At 45.4% G+C, this 25,323-nt stretch overlaps 1 protein-coding gene across 2 annotated transcripts in view; it reads right to left on the bottom strand.

The window, feature by feature from the left end:
* The window catches only part of LOC147096005 (uncharacterized), a 67,648-nt gene extending 51,314 nt beyond the window's left edge, over positions 1–16,334 (bottom strand). Inside the window, exons 1-4 of one of the 2 annotated variants that reach the window (XR_015074856.1) lie at positions 15,840–16,334; positions 14,960–15,056; positions 4,368–4,587; positions 3,963–4,030 (exon numbers count right to left, since the gene is read on the bottom strand). Coding sequence is in view for 1 of the 2 variants with exons in the window: in XM_085974971.1 (XP_085831097.1) it covers positions 3,963–4,030; positions 14,960–15,056; positions 15,840–15,985 (311 nt within the window). In the remaining variant the exon portion in view is untranslated. The remainder of the gene's footprint in view (positions 1–3,962; positions 4,031–4,367; positions 4,588–14,959; positions 15,057–15,839) is intronic. The other variant, XM_085974971.1, reaches the window with a different exon arrangement.
* Between the last annotated feature and the right edge of the window lie 8,989 nt (positions 16,335–25,323).

Genomic DNA, 25,323 nt, shown 5'->3' with positions numbered 1-25,323 from the left:
ACTGGCCAGCATATTAACCTGCTGTTGTTTATTAATATTATCCTATAAATCATTCAGAAAAACACAAAGCCACAGAATTTAATTAATCTGATATTGATGCATTGTGACGTTCGTGTTACCGACCAAAACCTAGCTATTTTCTACTTTAAAGTAAGGAATTAACAAGTTATTACTGTAACGTCAAACAAAACGTATTCAGGTTCTGATTACTTTTTTGAATGCTCTGTTAGTTGCTATATTCCTCCCTGTAATTTTAGGTATCCAGTCGAAATAGTTTTCGTTATTTTGTACTTGAAAACTTGGAGAAGAATGAGAGAGTGGAGGAGAGTGGTCGATGCGTATAATCGCCCCAGTGGCCTAACTGATAAGCCAGGGATTCTGGGTTTGAGTCCCAGCGCGGGTGAGGTAAGCTTTTAGGTCAGCCGTGGCTCAATCGGTCGCACTCTCACCGCTGGGTCAGAAGATTGTTTGTTGGTCCTGCTCCAGAAACTTAAGCACAAAAATCTAGGCAGCAGACTCAGAGTTTCATCGGAACATGTGAACAGGAGCAGACCTTTCAGCCCCTTGAGCTTGTTCCGCTATTCAATGAGATCATGGCTGGTCTGTGACCTAACACCATATGGCCTTTGGCCCATATCCCTTAATACCTTTGGTTACCAGAAAGCTATCAATCTCCGATTTATAATTAACAATTGAGCATCAATTGTCATTTGCAGAAGAGAGTTCCAAACCTCTACCACCCTTTGTCTGTTGAGGTTTTTCCTAATTGCACTCCTGAAAGGTTTGGCTCTAGAACCCCCAACCAGCGGAAATAGTTTCTCTCTATCTACCCTCTGTTCCCCTTAATATCCTGAAAACTTCGATCAGATCATCCCTTAACGTTTTAAATGCTAGGGAATACAAACTTAGTTTGCGTAATATTCATTGTATTGACATTAAAAAAGAAAAACTTGCTTTTAAAAAGCGCTGTTCACGACCGCCTAATGTCCCAAAGCGCTTTACAGCCAATGAAGTACTTTTTGAAGTGCAGTCACTGTTGTAATGTCGCAAACGTGGCAACCAATTTTCGCACAGCAAGGTCCCACAAATGTGATAATGACTAGATAGATAATCTGTTTTTTTTAGTGATGTTGGTTAAGGGATAAATTATTGGCCAGGACATGGGGATAACTCCCCAGTTCTTCTTTGAAATAGTGCCATGGGATCTTTTATGTCCACCTGAGAGACAGATGGGGCCTGGGTTTAATGTCTCATCCGAAAGACGTTAAACCCATGATTGCAAAATCAGGAGGGGTCTGGACAGGGTAGATAGAGAGAAACTGTTCCCATTGGCAGAAGGGTCGAAAAGCAGAGCACATAGATTTAAGGTGATTGGCAAAAGAACCAAAGGCGACATAAGAAAAATCTTTTTTACACAGCGAGTGGGTAGGATCTGGAATGCACTGCCTGAAAGGGTGGTGGAGGCAGATTCAATCACGGCTTTCAAAAGGGAGTTGCAGGGCTACGGGGGAAGGGACGAGCTGAAGTGCTTTTACAGAGAGCTGGCACGGGCTCGATGGGCCGAATGGCCTTCGTTCGTGCTGTAACCATTCTATGATTCTACCTCCACAGTGCAGCACTCCCTCAGTACTGTACGGGAGCATCGGCCTCGGCATTTGGTGCTCAAGTTTCTGGAATGGGGCCTTCTGAGCGAGAGGTGAGATTGCGACACACTGAGCCACTAAAATGCTACACTGCCCCAGATGGGATTCGAACCCACAATCCCTGGCTTAGGATGTCAGTGCCTTATCCATTAGGCCACTGCTATACGCTGTTGCTTCTCTCCTCTACTGTCTCATTCTTCTCCAAGTTTTCAAAAATGTGGAACTTCTAATAGCTCCCTCCATCTTCCCGCATTCTACGGGCTTTTACAACACAAGACTGGCCTCGTCTAATTATTACTTGATTTGCCTCATCCTGTCCCTTGTTCTTTTTAACCTTGGTTTCTCAATTAGAAAGTTCGAAACTAACAAAATTCTCTTACCGCCTGTCCCATGTCTTCGGTTCTATTGGCTACAATACAAGAGGGGGGAGAGCTCACAGTTTAGCCTACTACTTAACCTTTTAAGAAATATACTTCCTGACATCAGATGGGGGGGGGGTAGATCTTGGCTTTGGAATAGATCTTGACTTTATGCGGTTTGGCCAAATGGGTCATGTCAATGGAAACCAACATCAGGAGAGATGGAAAGTGTGGGCTGCCAATTGGCTATCACCCGTTTAACACGAGCACGCAAAGGTAAAATCTAACCCAACAATCGGAGTCAGATACATGTTTTCCGCCTCACAGAAGTGGTGAAAAATGCCATTAAAATCATTTCAATAATTCTGGTTTAATAATATGGGTCGATTTCCACTGGTCCCTACTGTGTATCGACATCTTGAAAGCATTGGTCAGGGTTACTAAGATGTGGAGATCTGGTGTTGGACTGGGGTGGACAAATGTGAGAAGTCACACAACACCAGGTTATAGTCCAACAGCTTTATTTGAAATCACAAGCTTTCGGAGCGCTGCTCCTTCGTCAGGTGAAGTGGAGAGATGCACATAGGCACAGCATATATAGTCAGAGAATAATGCCAGATGATTACAGGTAATCTTTCTAACTGCCCTTTATCACACCTCGGCAGAGAGATAATCACAGCAATCAAAGGTGTGAATGGTATCCAAACAGGTCAGTCAGGAAAACATTACATCAAAGAACAATGAGGTGGGGTCACAAGGGGTCAAATGTTGCAGATGCTGGGGTCTGTATGAAAATCAAAAAACAAACAAAAACCTATTTTTTGCTGGAAATCACAGAAGGTCCGGCCGCATCCGTGTAGAGAGAAGAAACCAACGATGACTCGAGTCTGGATGACTCTACGTCTGGTGGGGTTACATGTAGCGTGACATGAACCCAAGATCCCGGTTGAGGCCGTCCTCATGAGTGCGGAACGTGGCTATCAGTTTCTGCTCGATGATTTTGTGTTGTCGTGTGTCTCGGAGGCCACCTTGGAGAATGCTTATCTGAAGATCGGAGGCTGAATGTCCTAAGGGTTACTAATGGATTCTTACGCATCTGTTCAAAGACTTCCTGAGCCATTTTGATAGAAATATTGAACTGAACAATTCCTTATGAGCGTATTTGCCCCGTCGAATTCCTAGGAGTCCCCGATGATGAATTAAACCGTACAATTACAGGAAGCATACTCAGAAGGGTGACCTATTGACACACACACACTTTACAAAGGCACATAGTTAGTTTGCCACTGCCATCTCATGCGAGTATTGCCATTACAATTGCCAGAAACCTCTGTGCTTCCCACAGAACAGGAGCTAAATTGTTTTAAATTAAATTAAAAAGATGTGCGGGTTAGGTTGATTGGCGATGATAAAAATTGACCCTTAGTGTTACGGGGGATTAAATACGTGGGGTTACAGGGTTACGGGTATAGGGCTTGGGTGGGATGGCTGTCGGTGTAGGGACAGGGTGCTAGGGTTTGGATGATCAGCCATGATCTCTTTGAATGGCGGAGCAGGCTCGAAGGGCCGAATGGCCTACTCCTGCTCCTATCTTCTGTGTTTCTATGTTTCTTCTTCCAAAGATGACCGACTGATGTCAGTATTTACTTGGGGCTCTAAGAAAACACTTTTTCTACTTAGCAATGATACGTTCAGAGAGAAGGAAATGATTATGGATTCGGCTGCTCTGCTTCAGGGTTCCATTGCACCGATATTTACCATAAAATGAACTGAAAATTGGGCGGGTTCTATAACCGGCATTCGATCCACAACGACAGGTTTGTAGCCGGTTAGCATGTTCAAATCAACATACGTATTATATACATATACAAACACACATGCACACACACATGCACACACGCACACACACGCACACACATCAAAATAAAAACAGAATTAGCTATATGAAAAATCCAGTTACCTAATGCGCCTCGCTTGCTGTCTGGTTGCATTGTCGTTTCCCCATCCCTTTCCCAGCAACTTTACCCACTGAAAAGAAAAGAAAGATTTGCATTTCAAAAGCGCTTTTCATCTCCTCAGGATGTCCCAAAGCGCTTCACAGCCAATGAAGCACTTTTTGAAGTGTAGTCGCTGTTGTAATGTTGGAAATGCGGCCGCCAATTTGCGCACAGCAAGCTCCCACAAACAGCAATGTGATAATGACCAGATCATCTGTTGATTTAGTGATCTTGGTTGAGGATAAATGTTAGCCCAGGACACCGGGGAGAACTCCCCTGCTCTTCTTCCAACAGTGGCCCTGGGATCTTTGAAGTCCACCTGAGCGTCTGAGACTCCGTCAGGTCGGAGATTTAAAGAAAATTCTCACCTTGTTAAATGAACTGATGTCCGAGTTTTCCAGCCGCCCTTTAGAAATCAGACTTTTGCCCAAATCACCAGCGTTTCTTTCACCTCGTGTCCACGGGGAGCGCCGATCGCTCAGCACTTTTCCGCCTTAATTCACGGCTCAGTTCAGTGGCACTGACTCTCCCTCGACTGCAGTTGTGAATTCGCAAACTGGAATTCGGCGAGACTCACTCTCTGATCTCCTATAAAGTAAAGGCGCTTTTATTTGGAACCCGACCGTATTGCATTCCACGTCTGTCAAACGATAACCTACAAATTTATAATCATCCCAACATTAGTACCGATAAAGTAAAAGGTGCGAAATTCATTGTTTTTCGAGAATGGCGCCTATATAAAAATAGTTCCATTTTAATTGTGTTCACCGGGGAATTTAGTTTGTTGCAATGCTGCAAATGTATGAATCTTTATCGCGTATTGTGACGCTTCTTATTTAGCTGCGGGTGTCTTAGCAGATCACCCCGTCTGTGGCACCCGTAGTTCGGTCGCCTCCGACGTGACTCAAGGCGCAGTCACAGAGCCTGTGAAGTTTGCGGGCCATTGTGGCAATTAATTAATAAGGTCGGGCTAGCCATCCATTTATATGGCCGCTTATGGCGTATTTATACTGCAGCCATGAAATGCGAGGTTGTTCCAATCAGGAAAGGATGTACAGACTGAATCACTTTTCTCTTGAAAAACAGAAGACTGAGGGGTGACCTAATAGAGGTCTTTAACATTATGAAAGGTTTTGATAGAGTAGACACACAGAGTGTTTCCAATTGTGGGGCAGAGTAAAACTGGAGGCCATCAATATAAGACAGTCACCAAGAAATTCAATAGGGAATCCAGAAGGGACACCTTTACCCAGAGAGTGGTGCGAATATGGAACTCGCTACCACAGGGAGTGGTTGAAGCGAATCGTCTACGGAGTTCAGGTACATAGATCATTAAAATGTCATGAACAGGTACAGCAAATAATCAAAAAGTCTAATGGAATGCTGGCCTTTATATCTAGAGGACTATAATACAAGGGAGTAGAAGTTATGCTGCAGCTATACAAAGCCCTGGTTAGACCACACCTGGAGTACTGTGGGCAGTTCTGGGCACCACACCTTAGGATGGAAATATTGGCCTTGGAGGGAGTGCAGCGTAGGTTTACCAGAATGATACCCGGACTCCAGGGGTTAAGTTACGAAGAGAGATTACACAAATTAGGAATAACAACAAAAAATGCTGGAAAAACTCAGCAGGCCAGGCAACATCCGTGGAGAGAAAATAGAGTCAACGTTTCGGGTGAACCCTTTGCTATCGTTACACAAATTAGGATTGTATACCCTGGAATTTAGAAGGTTAAGTGTTGAGCTGATCGAAGTTTTCACGATATTAAGGGGAACAGATATGGTAGGTAGAGAGAAACTATCTCCGCTGGCTGGGGATTCTAGGACTAGGGGACATAGTCTAAAAATTAGAGCCAGACCTTTCAGGAGTGAAGTTCGGAAACACTCCAACACACAAAGGGTGGTAGAAGTTTGGAGTTCTCTTCCGCAAATGGCAATTGATGCTGGGTCAATTGTTAATTTTAAATCAGAGATTCATAGCTTTCTGTTAACCAAAGCTATTGAGGGATATGGGCCAAAGGCGGGTAGATGGAGTTAGGTCGCAGATCAGCCATGATCTCGTTGAATGGTGGAACAGGCTCGAGGGGCTGAATGGCTGACTCCTGTTCCTGTGTTCCCATGTTCCTATGTCTAAATGCAATTAATGGGAGGCTAGATAAGCGTATGAGGGAGAGTGGAATGGAGGGCTATGCTGATAGCGTTAGATGAGGGAAAAGGAGTGGAGGCTGGAATTGCGCATGGGCTGGTTGGGCCGAATGGCCTGTTTCTGTGCTGTACATTCTATGTAATCCTATGTAAGCTGCAACGCCTGAGGCACATGGCTGGGATCAGAGCCCCAGTCTGGAAGAACCCTGTTTACAATGCACAAGCCAGCAGTTCATCCAATAACTGGCAAGGCTGCTTTCGGGGTCTGCTCGACCCAACCTGCTGCTGCTGCATGAAGTGCAATGTAAGCCGAGATTCATTCACTTGCGTCACAAGCAGGTCTGTGATTGTGATTTCAGTGGAAACACACATCTTCTCCCTTGTGTTATAACACCTCCGGTGAGGGGAGCCGGCGCCACAGTCTTAAAACACCGCAGGCCGATACATGAACTGTGTCTGCCGCTGCACAGGAAGGGATTGTATGAGTGGACTTAATGTTTAAGATTGCAAAACATAAGAACATCAGAAATAGGAGCAGGAATAGGCCACTTGGCCCCCTCGAGCCTGCTCCGCCATGACCCAGAAGTTCGGGTCGGGGGCTTCCCGCGGGTGCAAGCCTCCGACCTGCACTTACCTTGCGAGCCGGCCGTTGAGCTGTGGGCCCCGTGGAATTCTGATCCTGGGCCTCCTCCAACTGCCGGTGTGTGGTGCTTGCGTATCCCAGGGGCGCAGTTAGTTCGATGCATCCCCTGGGGTCACGTGGGCCATGGGGAGCCAATGGTAGCAGGAAATGCTTCATTCATAAGTTTGACAGGAAGAGCTGTCAAACCTATAATTACTATAAGCCCCAAAACATCACTAAATCTTCAAATAAATGTTTTAAAAACGAATTTTTCAAATAAACTATAAATTACACGAAATACCTATTTTAAACAATAATTTAAAATTTTTGAAAAAAATAATTTTATTTTCTAACGGGGCTAAAAATAAACTTACCTTTCTTTAAAGTATTTAAAAATAATAAACCTGCGGAAAAAATGTTTTAATTTTAATTAATTCACCACTTACCTTGTAAAAAGCAGGCTTTGCAACTGATTTTTAAATGTCTAACTTCTGCAGACTTACCTTCCAGGGAAAACCTGGAAAAAAAACGCAAGTTTGAGGCGCATGCGCAGCCTCTACTGCGCATGCGTTCCAGCTGTGAACCCCTTCTTTCAGGGGAACGGAAGTGCCGGTTTCCTGCGCATGCGCAGTGCATGCATGAAACTGGCACTTCCATTGGGCCTATGGGTGAGTACCCCGTGCGTACTAACCCGTGGAGACCCGAATTTCTGGGCCATTATCTTTATTGTGGTTAGATAATCAGAATGATCATTAGACTTTGGAATCAAAAACACAATTTCTAAATTTGCAGATGACACCAGATTGGGTGGAGGACTTCAACAAATTACAGGAGGACATTAATAAACTTGCAGAATGGGCAAATAATTGTCAAATGAAGTTCAACACAGATAAATGTGAGGTATTACATTTTGGTAGGAAGAATAGGGAGGTCACTTCTCACTTGGAGGGTGCAAGTCTAGGTGGGGTAGAGGAACAAAGGGATCTCGGAGTACAAGTACAAAAATCTCTAAAAGTTGCGACACAGGTTAGCAAAGCCATAAAAAAAAGCATAACAAGCACTAGGGTTTATTTCTAGAGGTATAGAATTGAAAGGTAGGGAAGTTATGCTAAACTTGTATCGAAGCTTGGTTAGATCACACTTAGAGTACTGAGTACAGTTCTTGTCGCCATATTATAAAAAAAGATATAGAGGCACTGGAGAGGGTGCAGAGAAGATTTCCAAGGATGATACCAGAAATGCGAAGGATGAACAGGCTGGGTCTCTTTTCTTTTGAAAAAAGGCAGCTGAGGGGTGACCTAATGGAGGTCTTTAAAATTATGAAAGATTTTGATAGACTGGATACAGAGAGAGTGTTTCCACTTGTGGGGAAGAGCATAACTAGAGGCCATCAATATAAGATAGTCACCAAGAAATCCAATAGGGAATTCAGAAGAAACTTCTTTACCCAGAGAGTGGTGAGAATGTGGAACTCGCTACCACAGGGAGTGGTTGAGGAGAATAGTATCGATGCATTTAAGGGGAGGCTAGACAAGCATATGAGGGAGAAGGGAATAGAGGGTCACGCTGATAGAGTTAGGTGAGGAAAGGCGGGAGGAGGCTCGGGTGGAGCATAAACGCCGGCATGGATTAGTTTGGCCGAATGGCCTGTTTCTGTGCCGTATATCCTATGTAATCCGATGTAAAGAACTTCATGCAGCACTGCATAAGCTATGGCCAGTTCCTTATACAATAATACAGATCTTTAGAATTACACTCCGTCTTTCTGCTACTACAACCTAGTATTTGCCCTTTTTATCACTGTAGTTAAAACTTTTGCTTTTGATTTCAAAGATTTATCCATTCTATAATGCCTAGATCTATTTCCTGAATATCGTGCTGTACCATTGTAGAATCTAACAAATGTTCCTTCCTTTAGTTTCTTGATCCACAATAATTGCTTTAAACTTATCAATACTGAATTGAATCTGTCCTCTACTGTCCAGTTGCCTATGAGTTTGATAAGCTCTCTAAATTTAGTTGCACTATTTTTTAAATTGTCTTTGCTTCTTTATTTTGAGATACTGTGAAAAATTAAGTAACCTACCTGTGAAATCCTGCTGGTATAGCTATCTATAATACAGTGGGTTAAGTGCACACTATGCTCAGAATCGCGGTATTTTCTGTCCCACCTTTTTTTGTACCAGTTTTTTGTCAATAGAAAATGCAAAGTCCTGCGCCAGGTTTTGCCAGTCACGCTGCAGTAATAGGCGGACCCTCCACAAGGTGGCGCCACTGCTCCATATTCTGAGGTTTCACCGGCATTCCGCCTCTTCTAAAAATCCCTGCATCAAAGTAACTTCCTTCTGCCCTGCCCTTCCCCGTGTCCTTCGCCCGTGACATGTCTGTCTTTGCGCGCTTCCTCCCCCTTGTATGCCCGCGTCTCCCCTGGTGATTCTCCTCCGTTCTTTTCCCGAAGTGTTTATAGCACTGTGTTCTAATGGAAGCGCTTTAGGCCTTTTAATAACCAAATTGTTTACTCCCAGAGCTGGGTACCACGCCGATGAAGAAGGGACTCCTCGAGGGACTGGAGAGGAATGGAGGACTTTCACGTTACGCTGCTGGCGGGACAGGGGGGCCAAGGGAGTGGGGCTTTACTCCGAGGCTGGTGAAGGGAAGGTGATGGGATCTGAGGTGGACATTGGGCTGGGCCTGAGGGGCAGAGCGAGGGCGATGGGCCGAGGAGTGCATGGAAAGGGATGAAGCTGATTGGATGAAGTGTGGAGAGGGCGAGTGAATAATAGTTGAGGGTAGAAGTCAGGGGCAGAGCAAGTGAGCAGATATGGGTACTGACGCTGAGTAGGGGGTACGGTAGCGTAGTGGTGATATTACTAGACTAACCAATCCAGCCGCCAGGATGAATGATCCAGAAACATGGAAGTTCAAATCCCACCACGGCAGCTATGGAATTTAAAATTCAGTTAATTAAATAAATCTGGATTAAAAAAGCTAGTATCAGTTAATGGTTAACGAGCGGACCGTCGTGAAAACCCATTTGGTTCACTAATGTCCTTTAGAGAAGGAAATCTGCCGTCCTTACCCAGTACGGCCAATATGTGTCTCCAGACCCACGGCAAAGTGGTTGACCCTTAACTGTCCTCTGCGGTTCAAGAAGGCAGCTCACCACCACCTTCTCAAAGGCAATTAGGGATGGGTAATAAATGCCAGCATTGACAGTGACACCCACCATCCCATGAACAAAAAAAATTGGGGGTGCTTGAGGGCTGGGAAACGGAGGAAGGAAGGACCATGGTGAAGGTGGGGAGATGCAGATCCTGGTCGGCCTCCCATCTTCGACCTTACACGAACTGGAGCGCATTCAAAAGTGATCACCGTGATAAAATCAACAGTCAACTTTTTTTAAAAACTGCATTGAAAATGAGATCATAACATGTACAGAGCGTGCTCCAGTGTAGAAACATCACTCAGTGGTCAGACATGTATTGGTCTTCGGACTTCCATTTCGATCTCCTTCTTGTTATTTAACGGAGACTGCGATCAATAACTCGGCGCTCCCTCCTCACAGTGTCAGCAGCGGTAAAGTTGCACCCGATTGCACATGCAGCTTTGGAGAGTGGCGCTGCAGCCAAAAGGGACCAAGGATTCTGAGCGAATAAAGAACATGTCAAGGTAGGGCTCAAAAACTAGTTTCCATTTCCATAGTTTAATGTTTGATTTAAACGTAATGCAACGGGGAATTCGGAAATCTGTATAATATTTCAGCGATGCAGAACTTTACCAGCTCGAATGAACGTGACACTCCTGCGATTTCATGTATTGGTCAGTCGGCCTAATATGATTCTTCTTCTAGTCGATTTGCATCCTACATTTTAGAAAGCTAATATGGGTGTGGTTAACATTTGGCGACGTGGAATAAAACACTTTGTCACCCCCCCCCCCCCCCCAAAACTGACATGCTTTTTTTTTAATTTGCATATGGGATGTGGGCGTCACTGGCAAGGCCAACATTTATTGCCCATCCCTAGTTGCCCTTGAGAAGGTGGTGGTGAGCCGCCTTCTTGAACCACTGCAGTCCGTGTGGTGAAGGTACTCCCACAGTGCTGTTAGGGAGAGAGTTCCAGGATTTTGACCCAGCGACGATGAAGGATCAGTGATATACTTCTAGGTCAGGATGGTGTGTGACTTGGAGGGGAACTTGGAGGTGGTGGTGTTCCCCTGTGTCTGCTGCCCTTGTCCTTCTAGGTGGAAGAGTTCACGGGGTTGGGAGATGCTGCCGAAGAAGTCTTGGCGAGTTGCTGCAGTGCATCTTGTAGATGGTACACACTGCAACCACGGTACGCCGGTGGTGGAGGGAGTGAATGGTTAAGGTGGTGGATGGGGTGTCAATCAAGCGGGCTGCTTGGTCCTGGATGGTGTCGAGCTTCCTGAGTGTTGTTGGAGCTGCATTCATCCAGGCAAGTGGAGAGTAATTCATCACACTCCTTGTAGATGGTGGAAAGGTTTTGGGGAGTCAGGAGGTGAGACATTCGCCGCAGAATACCCAGCCTCTGACCTGCTCTTGTTGCCACGGTATTTATGTTGCTGGTCCAGTTAAATTTCTTTCTGCCAATTTAACAGAAACATCCCAGTTGTGATGTATTCAGGTACCTGTAATTGGTAGAAGGATTAGAGGGGAGTTGAGGAGAACTTTGTTCACCCAGAGGGTGGTGGGGGTCTGGAACTCACTGCCTTAAAGGGTGGTAGAGGCAGAAACCCTCATCACATTTTAAAAAGTACTTGGATATGCACTTGAAGTGCTGCAACCTACAAGGCTACGGACCAAGTGCTAGAAAGTGGGATTAGGCTGGATAGCTCTTTGTCGGGCGGCACGGACAGGATGGGCCGAATGGCCTCCTTCTGTGTTGTAAATTTCTAGTTTTTTTTTAATGATTCTGCGCTCAAATATTTCACTTCCAGTGGGTTGGTTAACGGAAATCGTGAATATCTTGCCGGCAAATTTCCATCCGTGGATGCAAATACAAATGCGTATCGAAATAGGTATCTGTATATAAGTTGGTGAAAAGATAACTAAAAATAATGAAATGAAATTTATCGTGAATATCATATTGCGTTCACAATTGGTCCCACTTCAGGACAAATCCAGTAAAGGCAGCTTATCTTCAAACGTGTTGACCAGCGACTTGACTGAATTGAAATGTTGGTGATGTTTAGATTCTCACGTATTTCTCACACACTAACTTATTTATATCTGCAAGCCTTGTAATCCGAGCCGTGTGCGTGCGGTTAATTTACCGCATTACGTGACTGAGCTCACATTGACACCGAGTCTGTGCAGGCTCTGCTCTGCTGGGGGTGTTAGTTATTTATAATACTCCTAATTTTCTCCGCTCATTGAACCCACTATCAGCCAGAAAGTATCAAACCGAAAGAGATCAACTCTAACTAAATACAATTAGACACCAAGTTCTGCTACCTGCAACTCAAAAAATCATTCTCGGGATGCAGGCGTCGCCTTTAGTGCCCATCCCTGGTTGCCTTGAGAGGGTGGTGATAGACCTGCTGCAATGTAGTCGCTTGATACAACTGAGTGGCTTGTTAGGATATTTCAGAGCACAGTTAAGTGTCACGTTGGAGTGGGGCTGGAGTCATATATCGACCAGGCCAGGTAAGGACTCATTTCCTAATGGACTTTCGTGAACCAGTTGGGTTTTTCTGCATGACAACAGCTTCAAGCTCACTTTTACTGATACATTTTTATTTTCAGATTGAACAAAAAACTGACTTCAAATTCTTCATGGTGGGATTTGAACCAGGTAAGGACTCGTTCCATGAAGGGCATTGGTGAAAGAATTGGGTTCATAGTCACTTTTACTAATACTACCTTTTATATTTTCAGATGTTTAAAAAAATGGATACAAAGTCTGACTTTGCCACAGTGTGATTTGAACTCACATTGTCTGAAATTGTTATTCCCGACCTTTGGGTTACTAGTCCAGCAACACACCCACCACACTACCGCACCCCGCCGCTAGCAGTGATGCAAGAGCTGATCCAGATTCTTGTTAATTGCACAGAATTTGGAAATGAAAACCATTCATTCATTTCAATTCCTTCATTCCCCATTCCATATTTTTGAACAGTTCCCATTTATTCCATATTTTTGAGTAGCTATTCCTGAAGCCGTAAAGAATAAAGGGTCGCCCCTTTAGAACTGAGATGAGGAGGAATTTCTTCTCTCAGAGTGTCGTAAATCTGTGGAATTCTCTGCCCCAGAGAGCCGTGGAGGCTGGGTCAATAAATACATTTAAGGTGGAGATAGACAGATTTTTGCAAGATAAGGGAATGAAGGGTTATGGGGAGCGGGCGGGGAAGTGGCTTTGAGCCCAAGATCAGCCATGATCTTATTGAATTATTCCCTTGATAAAGTACAGAGCCAAGCAACGAAAATGGTCCCAGGCATCAAGATCTTAATTATCAGGAAACGTTCATCAGTTGACGTTGCTTCTTTCCATAGAATTGTAGAAATTGCAATGGAAAATAAGGCCATTTGGTCTCCCATGCCTGCGCCAGTGACAGTTCCACATTACAGCTATCTTCTCTAATCCAACTGATTGTCCCATTAATAATGTGTTTCTTCGCCTGAATGAATACCACTCTTTGTAGGTTCAAGAACCATTGCAGGAATTAAACCCATAATCTAGGCTGACACGTCAGCAAAGTACTACATTGTTCTAGGCTCAGGCCAACATTCATCCCCGAACTGACATCATCAGAAACAGATCTGATGTATATTCGGACGCATATTAATGGGACCTCACTATGTGGAAATTCATAACAGCAATGATTGCACTTCAAAAAATAATTAATTGATTGTGAATCATTTTGGGATGTCCTAAGAAGACCTAACGTGGCTCTCTCTAAATACAGGTTTGTTTTTTCATTGTTTCTTCAAGCGGTACAACAAAGTTCTCCTGAATGGTGACATTGGCTTTGCTTCAAGATGTACGTGTGGTCGCTCATTCACCATCGCAATAACACTTTGCTTGAAAAAAAAAACCTTCTCCCATGTTTTTAAGAACGCCCTTAATATTCTCTACCCCGGTGAATGCAAGCCGCTTTTAATCTCGCATCATGAGTATATCGTTTTATTCCATATACAATCCCATGAACCTCAGATGCAACTTTTCCATTACTTCAGCATTCTTTCCCTATAGTTATACTCGACGTTGGATTCAGCACTCTAACTGTTTCCTAACCAAAGGCTTGTACAGATTCATCACAGATTTTTATTCAGTATATAAAAATCCCAGAATCAGACATCCGTTTAATGGTTTAATACAGCTCTAGCTTTTTAAAACAAACGGTGCATCTTTATTCTTAGATGGCTCTGGTCCTCTACTACTCCACTGAGAATAGTAGTTTTATTATAGTGCCTGTTTTTTCCCGAAAATTCGCTACATCATATTTGTCTGAATTGACAGATGTTTCACTCTCTCCTCTTGCAATATTGTGCATTCTAATTCACAAATTACCAAGTTGTGTAATTAGATATAGATCAGCAGTTTTTGCCGAATGAGATCTATTTTGCTGCACCGTTCATTCATGTACATTGGAAATTAGAACAATGTCACTAACTGGTGGCAATGTCTTAACCCCAACCTGGGAACTGCACACCAGGGTACATTTCCTCACATCAGTTATTTTAATGCAGCATTTCAATGTGATTGTAAATGTTCTGTTCCTATATATTAAACTATAGGCAGCGCTATTCTGTAGGCACTGTCTAAGTTAATTTCAATAGGACCCTTATATACCGCAGTTAGTGGAGACTTTTGTCCGTCATTCTCGGGAAACGACATCAGAATCAGAGTCTGGTGATTACATCTTTTCTCACTGCTCTCCTAACAAGCTGCTGACCCAAAGTACACCATAAAATATACTGTTTTTACTGAAAATTTGCATGCGTTTCAGTTGCGGGTGTTTTTTAAACAGGAATACAGAAAATTCATGTACTCGGCAGCTTAACAATATAACAAAAGATTGGCAAATTTAAATTGTGCGTCCAGACACCAACAGACGGGTGAGTGATCATGAATTGCTCTATACCTTTGGCTAGTAGCTTTGCATGCGAGCTGTAGGTGTGCTTTACTGCTTAGATATACACAGGGAAACAAAGGATTGACAACTTACAACTGAATTATACGTGTCAATCATCCGTCCGTCTGTATCAAGGTAGATCGATAAACAGAAGTAAGATAAGCGATTGGGTTCTGGAGATCGACTGTGCCTGCAGAAAACGACAAAGAATGGCTCATATTGATTTCTCTGTGATTACAAGAGCAGGTCAATTCTGTGGCGAGTGTCTCACCTGACTCCCCAAAGCCTTTCCACCATCTACAAGGCACAAGTCAGGAGTGTGATGAATTACTCTCCACTTGCCTGGATGAGTGCAGTTCCAACAACACTCAAGAAGCTCGGCACCATCCAGGACAAAGCAGCCCGCTTGATTGGCACCCCATCCACCACCTTAAACATTCACTCCCTCCACCACCAGCGTACTGTGGCTGCAGTGGGCACCGTCTACAAAATGAACTGTAGCAATTCGCCAAGGCTTCTTCGGCAGCACCTCCCAAACCCGCGACCTCTTCCACCTAGAAGGACGTGGGCAGCAGGCACGTGGGAACACCACCACCCCCCAAGTAACCCTCCAAATCATATACCATCCTAACTTAGAAATATATCATCCGTTCCTTCACCGTCGCTGGGTCAAAATCCTGGAACTCCCTCCCTAACAGCACTGTGGGAGTACCTTCACCACACGGACTGCAGCGGTTCAAGAAGGCGGCTCACCACCACCTTCTCAAGGGCAATTAGGGATGGGCAATAAATGCAGGCCTTGACAGCGATGCCCACATCCCATAAACGAATTTTTAAAAATTACCATACTCAGTAACTGATTTGTATTCAGACAACAACAACTTGTATTTATATAGTGCCTTTAAAGTAGTAAAACGTCCCATGACGCCTCACAGGAGTATTATAAGAAAAAAAAATCGACAGCAGGTCTCACCATCCAACATGATTCCATCTGCCTCTTGGTTTGGAGTGAAGTGGTGGAAAGTTGCCACAGTTATGCACTGCTGTACAGGAGCTGGGTTCCTGTCTAGATGGTTCACGGCTGACACATGGCGGTGACTTGCCCCAGCAGACCGTCATAAGTGTTACCTTGCTCACAACTGTTGCTGAATTCACAGAACCAGGATTAGCAGATCAACTATTAGCAGGACCAACTAGTCTGCAAACCAACTAATCGTCTCTTTCCTCAACTTTCTTCATCTTCAAGGCAAACGTCACTGAGCAAGATGCAGTTTGGGGGGAGGTTGTATCTGCAGTCTAAGATTAGAATCGCGGTTAGTGCAGCAAGTATACTTGGTACTAGCGACCAGACTCTCATTTCTTCTGCTGTGTACTTATCAGACACCATCAACACTGTATTTTTTTATACAATTCCCGAACGCTAGAACAAAAAATGCGGCTTTAAAGACGAACACCATTTAATTCTGTGTAACACTGAAGTGTGTGCATCCTGTGTTGTCAGCATGGAGACCGCAAAATAATTCCATTCACCCTCTATGTGGCTGGTGCTGACGACGCCGCTCTCCTTTCTAACTTTGCTCGCCCCTGGACTCATTTTTCCAACCTCTCCGCGTGTGCACCGAAGATGCTGTTAACTCAACAGCTCACCTTAATGCAGCTGATTCTCTTTGCAACATGCACGGGTGAGTTAATTGGTTTATGCCCGTTACGGATAACGTCCACGGGCTAGAGAACAGGGTCGATTTAAATTGTACCTTTTGCAGAAACTGAACTTTTTTTCCAGTTTCGAATTGGAAATTATTTAATTTGAGGTGACCACAAAAAACGCTAATGGGTGCCGTCTGTTAACATGTTTTATTTCTGCAGCTTACTTACAATTGTCGCACTAACTATGAAATCGCGGTGCAACTGTGCTTAGCACCGGTCCATCCTCCTCTAAGCACAGTTACACTATGTTCTAGACTTGAGCGCAAATGGGGCAAAATTTCCGCCAGGTTCTCCCGATCTCCCGCCGTAGCTTTAGAATCATAGAATCATCGAATGGTTACAGCACAGAAGGAGGCCATTCGGCCCATCGAGCCCGTGCCGGCTCTCTGCAAGAGCACTTCAGCTAGTCCCACTCCCCCGCCCTTTCACCGTAGCCCTGCATTTTTTCCTTCAGGTAATTATCCAATTCCCTTTTGAAAGCCACGATTGAGTCTGCCTCCGCCACCCTTTCAGGCACTGCATTCCAGATCCTAACCACTCGCGCCATAAAAAAAAATCCTCATGTCTTTAGTTCTTTTGCCAATCACCTTAAATCTGTGTCCTCTGGTTCTCGACCCTTCCGCCAATGGGAACAGTTTCTCTCTATCTACTCTGTCTAGACCCCTCATGAATTTGAACAGCTCGATCAGATCTCCTCTCACCCTTCTTTGCTCTAAGGAGAACAACCCCAACTTCTCCAGTCTATCCACATAACTGAAGTCCCTTACCCGTGGAACCATTCTTGTAAATCTTTTCTGCACCCAGTCTAAGGCCTTCACATCCTTCCTAAAGTGTTGTGCCCAGAATTGGACACAATACTCCAGTTGAAGGCGAACCAGTGTTTTATAAATGTTCATCATAGCTTCCTTGCTTTTGTCTCTATGCCTCTACTTCTGAAGCCCAGGTCCCGCATGCTTTTGTATCCGCTGTCTTCACCTGCCCTGCCACCTTCAATGCTGGTGGAAGATCGGCTGTATATTTTTCCTGCCGAAGTTAGGGCGGGAGTGGTAGATTCCAGGCGAAACTCTTGATTCGATTTCAGCCGTCTGTTGGAGGTTCCTGGCAGCAAGCGACTGCTACACCCGCTTTCATAACAACAGTGGTTGTGCTCCAGAAAGTAACTGAAAGCATTTTGATATGTTGCGATGGTATGGCAGGGCGCTGTACAAATTCAGCTTTTCTTATCAATGCAAGTGTGATTATTATTGCGTAATCGGATTTTTTTATTCATTTACGGGATGTGGGCGGTGCTGGCACTTGTGTGGCGCGAATGTTACTTGCCACTTATCAGCCCAAGCCTGGAATTTCTCCGGGTCTTGCTGCAGGCGGGCAGGGGCTGCTTCATTATCTGGGGAGCTGAAAATGGAACTGGACACCGTGCAGTCATCAGCCAACATCCCCACAATATGAGCCTTTTCCTTGAGATGCACCACAAAATGTTCTCGCCAAACCAGGATCTTTCTCCCAATCCAGTTGATTGCATCCAAATAATGGCCACTTCTCAGTCTCAGAACAAGTCGTTCATCTTCCGCGTTGTTCAGACTCCAAATTAAAATAATAATGTTGTACTACTGCCTGTAGCTATCTCACGGCTTCTCCCCCTTTTTCTCATCCTTTCTCATCCTCTCCCCTTTCCTTCCCCCTGCCTTGTTGTTTCTCTCCTGCTATCCCTTTCTCAATTCCACGCTCTGATCCTCAACCACCTTCACTCATTGGTGTCTCAGCATTCGCTCCGATTCCTTTTTCTCGGCCCTTCACTCTGCTTCTCTACATTGCTCCTTTCTGTTCTCCTGTCTGTCTGACTCACATAGAAACATAGAAACATAGAAGATAGGAGCAGGAGTAGGCCATTTGGCCCCTCGAGCCTGCTCCGCCATTCAATGAGATTATGGCTGATCATCCAAATTCAGTACCCTGTCCCTGCTTTCTTCCCATTTCCCTTGATCCCTTTAGCCTTAAGAAATATATCCAACTCCTTCTTGGATACATTTAATGAACTGGCCTCCACTGCCCTCTGTGGTAGAGAATTCCACAGGTTCACCACTCTCTGATTGAAGAAATTCCTCCTAATCTCATTCCTAAATGGCTTACCCCTTATCCTTAGACTGTGGCCCCTGGTTCTGGACTCCCCCGCCATTGGGAGCATCCTTCCTACATCTAGTCTGTCTAGTCCTGTTAGAATTTTATACGTTTCAATGACATCCCCTCTCATTCTTCTAAACTCCAATGAGTATAAGCCCAATCGACCCAATCTCTCCTCATACATCATTTCTGCCATCCCAGGTAACAGTCTGGTGAATCTTCGCTGCACTCCCTCCATGGCAAGCATATCCTTCCTCAGATAAAGCGACCAAAACTGCACACAATGCTCAAGGTGTGGTCTCACCAAGGCCCTGTACAAATGCAGCAAGACATCCTTGTTCCTGTACTCGAACCCTCTCGCTACAAAGGCCAACATACCATTTGCCTTCTTAACCACTTGCTGCACCTGCATGCTTGCCTTCAGCGACTGCTGCACAAAGACACCCAGGTCTTGTTGCACTTCCCCTTCTCCCATTTTATTGCTGTTCAGATAATAATCTGCCTTCCTGTTTTTGCCACCAAAGTGGATAACCTCGCATTTATCCACATTATACTGCATCTGCCTGCATCTGTCCAATCACGCAACCTGTCCAAATCATACTGGAGTTTCTTGGCATCCTCCTCACAGCACACACGCCCACCCAGCTTTGTGTTGTCTGCAAACTTGGAGATATTACATCTAGTTCCCTCGTCTAGTTCATTTATATATATTGTGAATAGCTGGGGTCCTAAGACTGATCCCTGTGGTAACCCACTAGTCACTGCCTGCCACTCGGAAAAAGACCCGTTTATTCCAACACTTTGTTTCCTGTCTGCCAACCAGTTCTCTATCCAAGTCAGCACCTTGCCCCCAATCCCATGTGCCTTAACTTTACACGCTAATCTCTTATGCGGGACCTTATCAAAAGCCTTCTGAAAGTCCAAATACACCACATCCACTGGTTCTCCCTTATCTATTCTACCAGTTACATCCTCAAAAAATTCCAGTAGATTAGTCAAGCACGATTTACCTTTTGTAAATCCATGTTGACTTTGTCCGATCTTGCCAGTGCTTTCCAAGTGCTCTGCTATTACATCTTTTATAATGGACTATAGCATTTTCCCCACTACCAATGTCAGGCTTACCAGTCTATAATTCCCCGCTTTCTCTCTACCACCCTTTTTGAATAGTGGGGTAACATTAGCTACCCTCCAATCCATGGGAACTGTTCCAGAGTCTATCGAATTTTGGAAGATGACCAGCAATGCATCTACTATTTCTAGGGCCACTTCGTTATGTACCCTAGGATGTAGATTATCAGGCCCTGGGGATTTATCCGCCTTCAATCACTTCAATTTCCCGAACACCATTTCTCTACAAATACTGATTTCTTTCAGTTCCTCCCTCTCATTAGACCCTATGTTCCCCAACATCTCTGGGAGGTTGTTTGTGTCCTCCTTTGTGAAGACAGAACCAAAGTATGTATTTAATTGGTCTGCCATTTCTTTGTTCCCCATTATAAATTCCCCTGATTCTGACTGCAAGGGACCTACGCTTGACTTCACCAATCTTTTTCTCTTCACATATCTATAAAAGCTTTTACAGTCAGTTTTTATGTTCCCTGCAAGCTTACTCTCATACTCTATATTCCCCCTCTTAATTAATCCCTTTGTCCTCCTTTGCTGAATCCTAAACTGCTCGCAATCTTCGGGTTTACTGCTTTTTCTGGCCAATTTATATGTCCTCTCCTTGGATCTTATGGTATCCCTAATTTCCCTTGTTAGCCATGATTGAGTCACCTTTTTTGTTTTATTTTTATGCCAAACAGGGATGAACAAATTCTGTAGTTCATCCATGTGATCTTTGAATGTTTGCCATGCCTATCCACCATCAACCCTTTGAGTAACATTCCCCAATCAATCCTACCCAACTCGCACCTCATACCAGTTCGGGGGAGAGCAGCAGCGGAGGAGGTGAGCCCGGTATAAAAACCGGCGCCAAGGCAGAGGCCCGACCAGTTCGGGGGAGAGCAGCAGCGGAGGAGGTGAGCCCGGTATAAAAACCGGCGCCAAGGCAGAGGCCCGACCAGTTCGGGGGAGAGCAGCAGCGGAGGAGGTGAGCCCGGTATAAAAACCGGCGCCAAGGCAGAGGCCCGACCAGTTCGGGGGAGAGCAGCAGCGGAGGAGGTGAGCCCGGTATAAAAACCGGTGCCAAGGAAGAGGCCCGACCAGTTCGGGGGAGAGCAGCAGCGGAGGAGGTGAGCCCGGTATAAAAACCAGCGCCAAGGCAGAGGCCCGACCAGTTCGGGGGAGAGCAGCAGCGGAGGAGGTGAGCCCGGTATAAAAACCGGCGCCAAGGCAGAGGCATACCAAATCAACAGCAGAGGAGAGAGGTAAAAAGTAATCCAAGTGTGACGTCACCAGGGAGCAGGTAAGTGATTGGTTGGTGAGTATTTCTCTCTTTTCAATACAAGCTTGAATTCTGTGGTGTTACATTTCTGTGGTGTAGTGGGGACAGTTGGTAAATAAAGCGCCCTAGAGTATACCTGTAACTGGGGTATTGAATAAATTTTTTAATTAATTAAAGGAGTAAGTCATGGGAGGAGAGCTCAGACCCGTGTTCTGCTCCTCTTGCTCCATGTGGGAAATCAGGGAAGCTGCCAGTGTCCCTGACGACCATGTGTGCGGGAAATGCATCCAGCTGCAGCTACTTGCAGACCGCATTGCGGCGCTCGAGCTGCAGGTGGATGAATTTTGGAGCATGCACGATGCTGAGAGGCTCGTGGATAGCACGTTTAGCGAGTTGTTCACGCCTCAGGGCAGGGCAGCACAGGGGGTGACCATCAGGCGGAGCAACAAAGGCAGGCAGGTAGTGCAGGGAACCCCTGCGGGCATCCCCCTTTCAAACAAGTATACCGCTTTGGATACTGTTGAGGGGGATGACTCACCAGGGGAAGGCAGCAGCAGCCAACTTCCTGGCACTGGGGGTGCTCCTGCTGCCCAGGAAGGGGGGAAAAAGAGTGGGAGAGCAATAGTGGTAGGGGATTCTATAGTAAGGGGAACAGATAGGCGTTTCTGTGGCCGTAGACGTGAATCCAGGATGGTTTGTTGCCTCCCTGGTGCCAGGGTCAAGGATGTCACTGAGCGGCTGCAGGGCATTCTGGAGGGGGAGGGTGAACAGCCAATGGTCGTGGTCCACATTGGTACCAACGACATAGGTAAAAAGAGGGATGAGGTCCTGCATCAAGAATTTAGGGAGCTAGGTAACAGATTAAAGAGCAGGACCTCAAAGGTTGTAATCTCTGGATTACTCCCAGTGCCATGTGCTAGTAAGTATAGGAATGGGAGGATAGAGCAGATGAATGCGTGGCTAAAGAGTTGGTGTAGGGGGGAGGGTTTTACTTTCCTGGATCACTGGGCCTGCTTCTGGGAAAGGTGGGACTTGTACAAGTCGGACGGGTTGCACCTGAACCAGAGCGGGACAAATATCCTTGCGGGGAGGTTTGCTAGCACTGTTGGGGGGGGCTTAAACTAACTTGGCAGGGGGATGGGATACAGAGGGGAGCTGAAATAGGGGGGGATGTGCTGCCAATTATAGAGAAAAAAACAAGTCAGCTTGGTAGACAGGGCAAATATATAAGGGCAAGGCTGGATGGCATCTATTTTAATGCAAGGAGTCTTGCGAATAAGGTGGATGAAATGAAGGTGTTGATAAACACATGGGAGTATGATATTGTTGCTATCACGGAGACATGGTTGAGGGAAGGGCAAGACTGGCAGCTCAATATTCCGGGGTACAGAATCTTCAGGCGAGACAGAGGGGGAGGTATAAGAGGAGGGGGTGTCGCAATATTAATTAAGGAGTCAATTACTGCAGTAAGGAGGGATGATATATTAGCAGGGTCCTCTAATGAGGCCATATGGGTGGAGCTTAAAAACAAAAAGGGGGCAAGCACTTTGCTGGGAGTGTACTATAGGCCTCCAAACAGTCAGGGGGAGATAGAGGAACAGATATGTAGGCAAATCTCAGAGAAATGTGCAAATAATAGGGTAATAATAATGGGGGATTTCAACTTCCCCAATATTAACTGGGATAGTCAGAGTGTGAAAGGCTCAGAGGGTGTAGAATTCTTAAAGTGCATCCAGGAGAGCTTTTTGAGCCAGCATGTAGAAAGTCCTACAAGAGAGGGGGCGGTACTGGACCTAATTCTAGGGAATGTGGCCGGCCAAGTGGAAAAAGTGCTAATAGGTGAGCACTTTGGTGATAGTGACCATAATATGGTAAGATTTAAGGTGGCCATGGAAAAGGACAGGGATGGGCCGGAAATAAAGGTTCTAAATTGGGGGAAGGCCGATTTTAATAGGATAAGGCAGGATCTGGCCAAAATGGACTGGGATCAGCTACTTGTAGGAAAATCTGCATCGGAGCAATGGGAGGCTTTCAGAAGGGAGATTGAGATCATACAATGGCAACATGTTCCCGTAAAGGTCAAGGGTGGTTCCAAAAACCACAGGGAACCTTGGATGTCAGGGGATATACGAGAATGGATTAGGAAAAAAAGGAGGGCTTTTGGTAGATACAAAAGGCTAAAGACGGAGGAAGCCCTAGAGGAGTACAAAAAGTGCAGGGGGATACTTAAAAAAGAAATTAGGAGATCAAGGAGGGGCCATGAAATAACACTGGCAAGCAAAATAAAGGAAAATCCGAAGATGTTTTATAAGTATATTAAGGGTAAGAGGATAACTGGGGAAAAAATAGGGCCCATTAGGGACAAAAGTGGCAATCTGTGTGTGGAGCCGGAAGATGTAGGAGGGGTTCTAAATGAATTTTTTGCATCTGTTTTCACTATGGAGAAGGACGATGTAGACATAGAAATAGGGCGGGGGGACTGTGATATGCTCGAACATATTAACATCGAGCGGGAGGAGGTATTGGCGGTTTTAGCTGGCCTAAAAATGGATAAATCCCCAGGCCCGGATGAAATGTATCCCAGGCTGCTGTGTGAGGCAAAGGAGGAGATTGCGGGGGCTCTAACACATATATTCAGGACCTCTCTGGCCACAGGGGATGTGCCAGAGGACTGGAGAACCGCTAATGTAGTACCATTATTCAAGAAGGGTAGTAGGGAAAAACCGGGGAACTACAGGCCAGTGAGCCTAACATCAGTGGTAGGAAAATTATTGGAAAAAATCCTGAGGGACAAAATTTGTCTCCACTTGGAGAGGCAAGGATTAATCAGGGATAGTCAACATGGCTTTGTCAAGGGAAGATCATGTCTGACTAATTTGATTGAATTTTTTGAGGGGGTGACTAGGTGTGTGGATGAGGGTAACGCAGTGGATGTGGTATACATGGATTTCAGTAAGGCCTTCGATAAAGTCCCGCACAGGAGACTGGTCAAGAAGGTAAGAGCCCATGGAATCCAGGGTGCCTTGGCACATTGGATACAAAACTGGCTTAGTGGCAGAAGGCAGAGGGTGATGGTCGAAGGTTGTTTTTGTGACTGGAAGCCTGTGGCCAGTGGGGTACCACAGGGATCGGTGCTGGGTCCCTTGCTGTTTGTGGTCTACATTAATGACTTGGATATGAATGTAAAGGGTATGATCAGTAAGTTCGCGGATGATACAAAAATTGGTAGGGTGGTAAATAGCGAGGAGGGTAGCCTCAGTCTGCAGGACGATATAGATGGGTTGGTCAGATGGGCGGAACAGTGGCAAATGGAATTTAACCCGGAAAAGTGCGAGGTGATGCACTTTGGGGGGACTAACAAGGCAAAGGAATACACAATGAATGGAAAGACCCTAGGCAAGACGGAGGGTCAGAGGGATCTGGGTGTGCAAGTACACAGATCCCTGAAGGCGGCGGAACAGGTGGATAAGGTGGTAAAAAAGGCATATGGGATACTTGCCTTCATTAGCCGAGGCATTGAATATAAGAGCAAGGAGGTTATGATGGAGCTGTATAAAACACTGGTTAGGCCACAGCTGGAATATTGTGTGCAGTTCTGGTCGCCACACTACAGGAAGGATGTGATCGCGTTAGAGAGGGTGCAGAGGAGGTTCACCAGGATGTTACCAGGGCTGGAGCGCTTCAGCTATGAAGAGAGACTGGGCAGGTTGGGTTTGTTTTCCTTGGAGCTGAGGAGGCTGAGGGGGGACATGATTGAGGTGTACAAAATTATGAGGGGCATAGATAGGATGGATGCTGAGGAGCTTTTTCCCTTAGTAGAGGGGTCAATAACTAGGGGGCATAGATTCAAGGTAAAGGGCGGGAGGTTTAGAGGGGATTTGAGAAAGAACTTTTTCACCCAGAGGGTGGTTGGAGTCTGGAACTCACTGCCTGAAAGGGTTGTGGAGGCAGAAACCCTCACAACATTTAAGAAGCATTTGGATGTGCACTTGAAATGCCATAGCATACAAGGCTACGGGCCAAATGCTGGAATATGGGATTAGATTAGACAGGGCTTGATGGCCGGCGCGGACACGATGGGCCGAAGGGCCTCTATCCGTGCTGTATTACTCTATGACTCTATGACCATCATAGTTTCCTTTATTTATATTCAGGACCCAAGTCTCTGAGTCAGCTACTTCACTCTCCACCTTAATGAAGAATTCTATCATTTTATGATCGCTCCAACCCAAGGGGCCTC

This window comes from Somniosus microcephalus, unplaced genomic scaffold, assembly GCF_052327205.1.
Source record: "Somniosus microcephalus isolate GS21.2 unplaced genomic scaffold, FLI_Smic_1.0 unresolved_chr1, whole genome shotgun sequence".
Taxonomy (NCBI): domain Eukaryota; kingdom Metazoa; phylum Chordata; class Chondrichthyes; order Squaliformes; family Somniosidae; genus Somniosus; species Somniosus microcephalus.
Note: the sequence above shows the minus strand (reverse complement) of the source record. Positions and strands in the feature narration are given on the sequence as shown.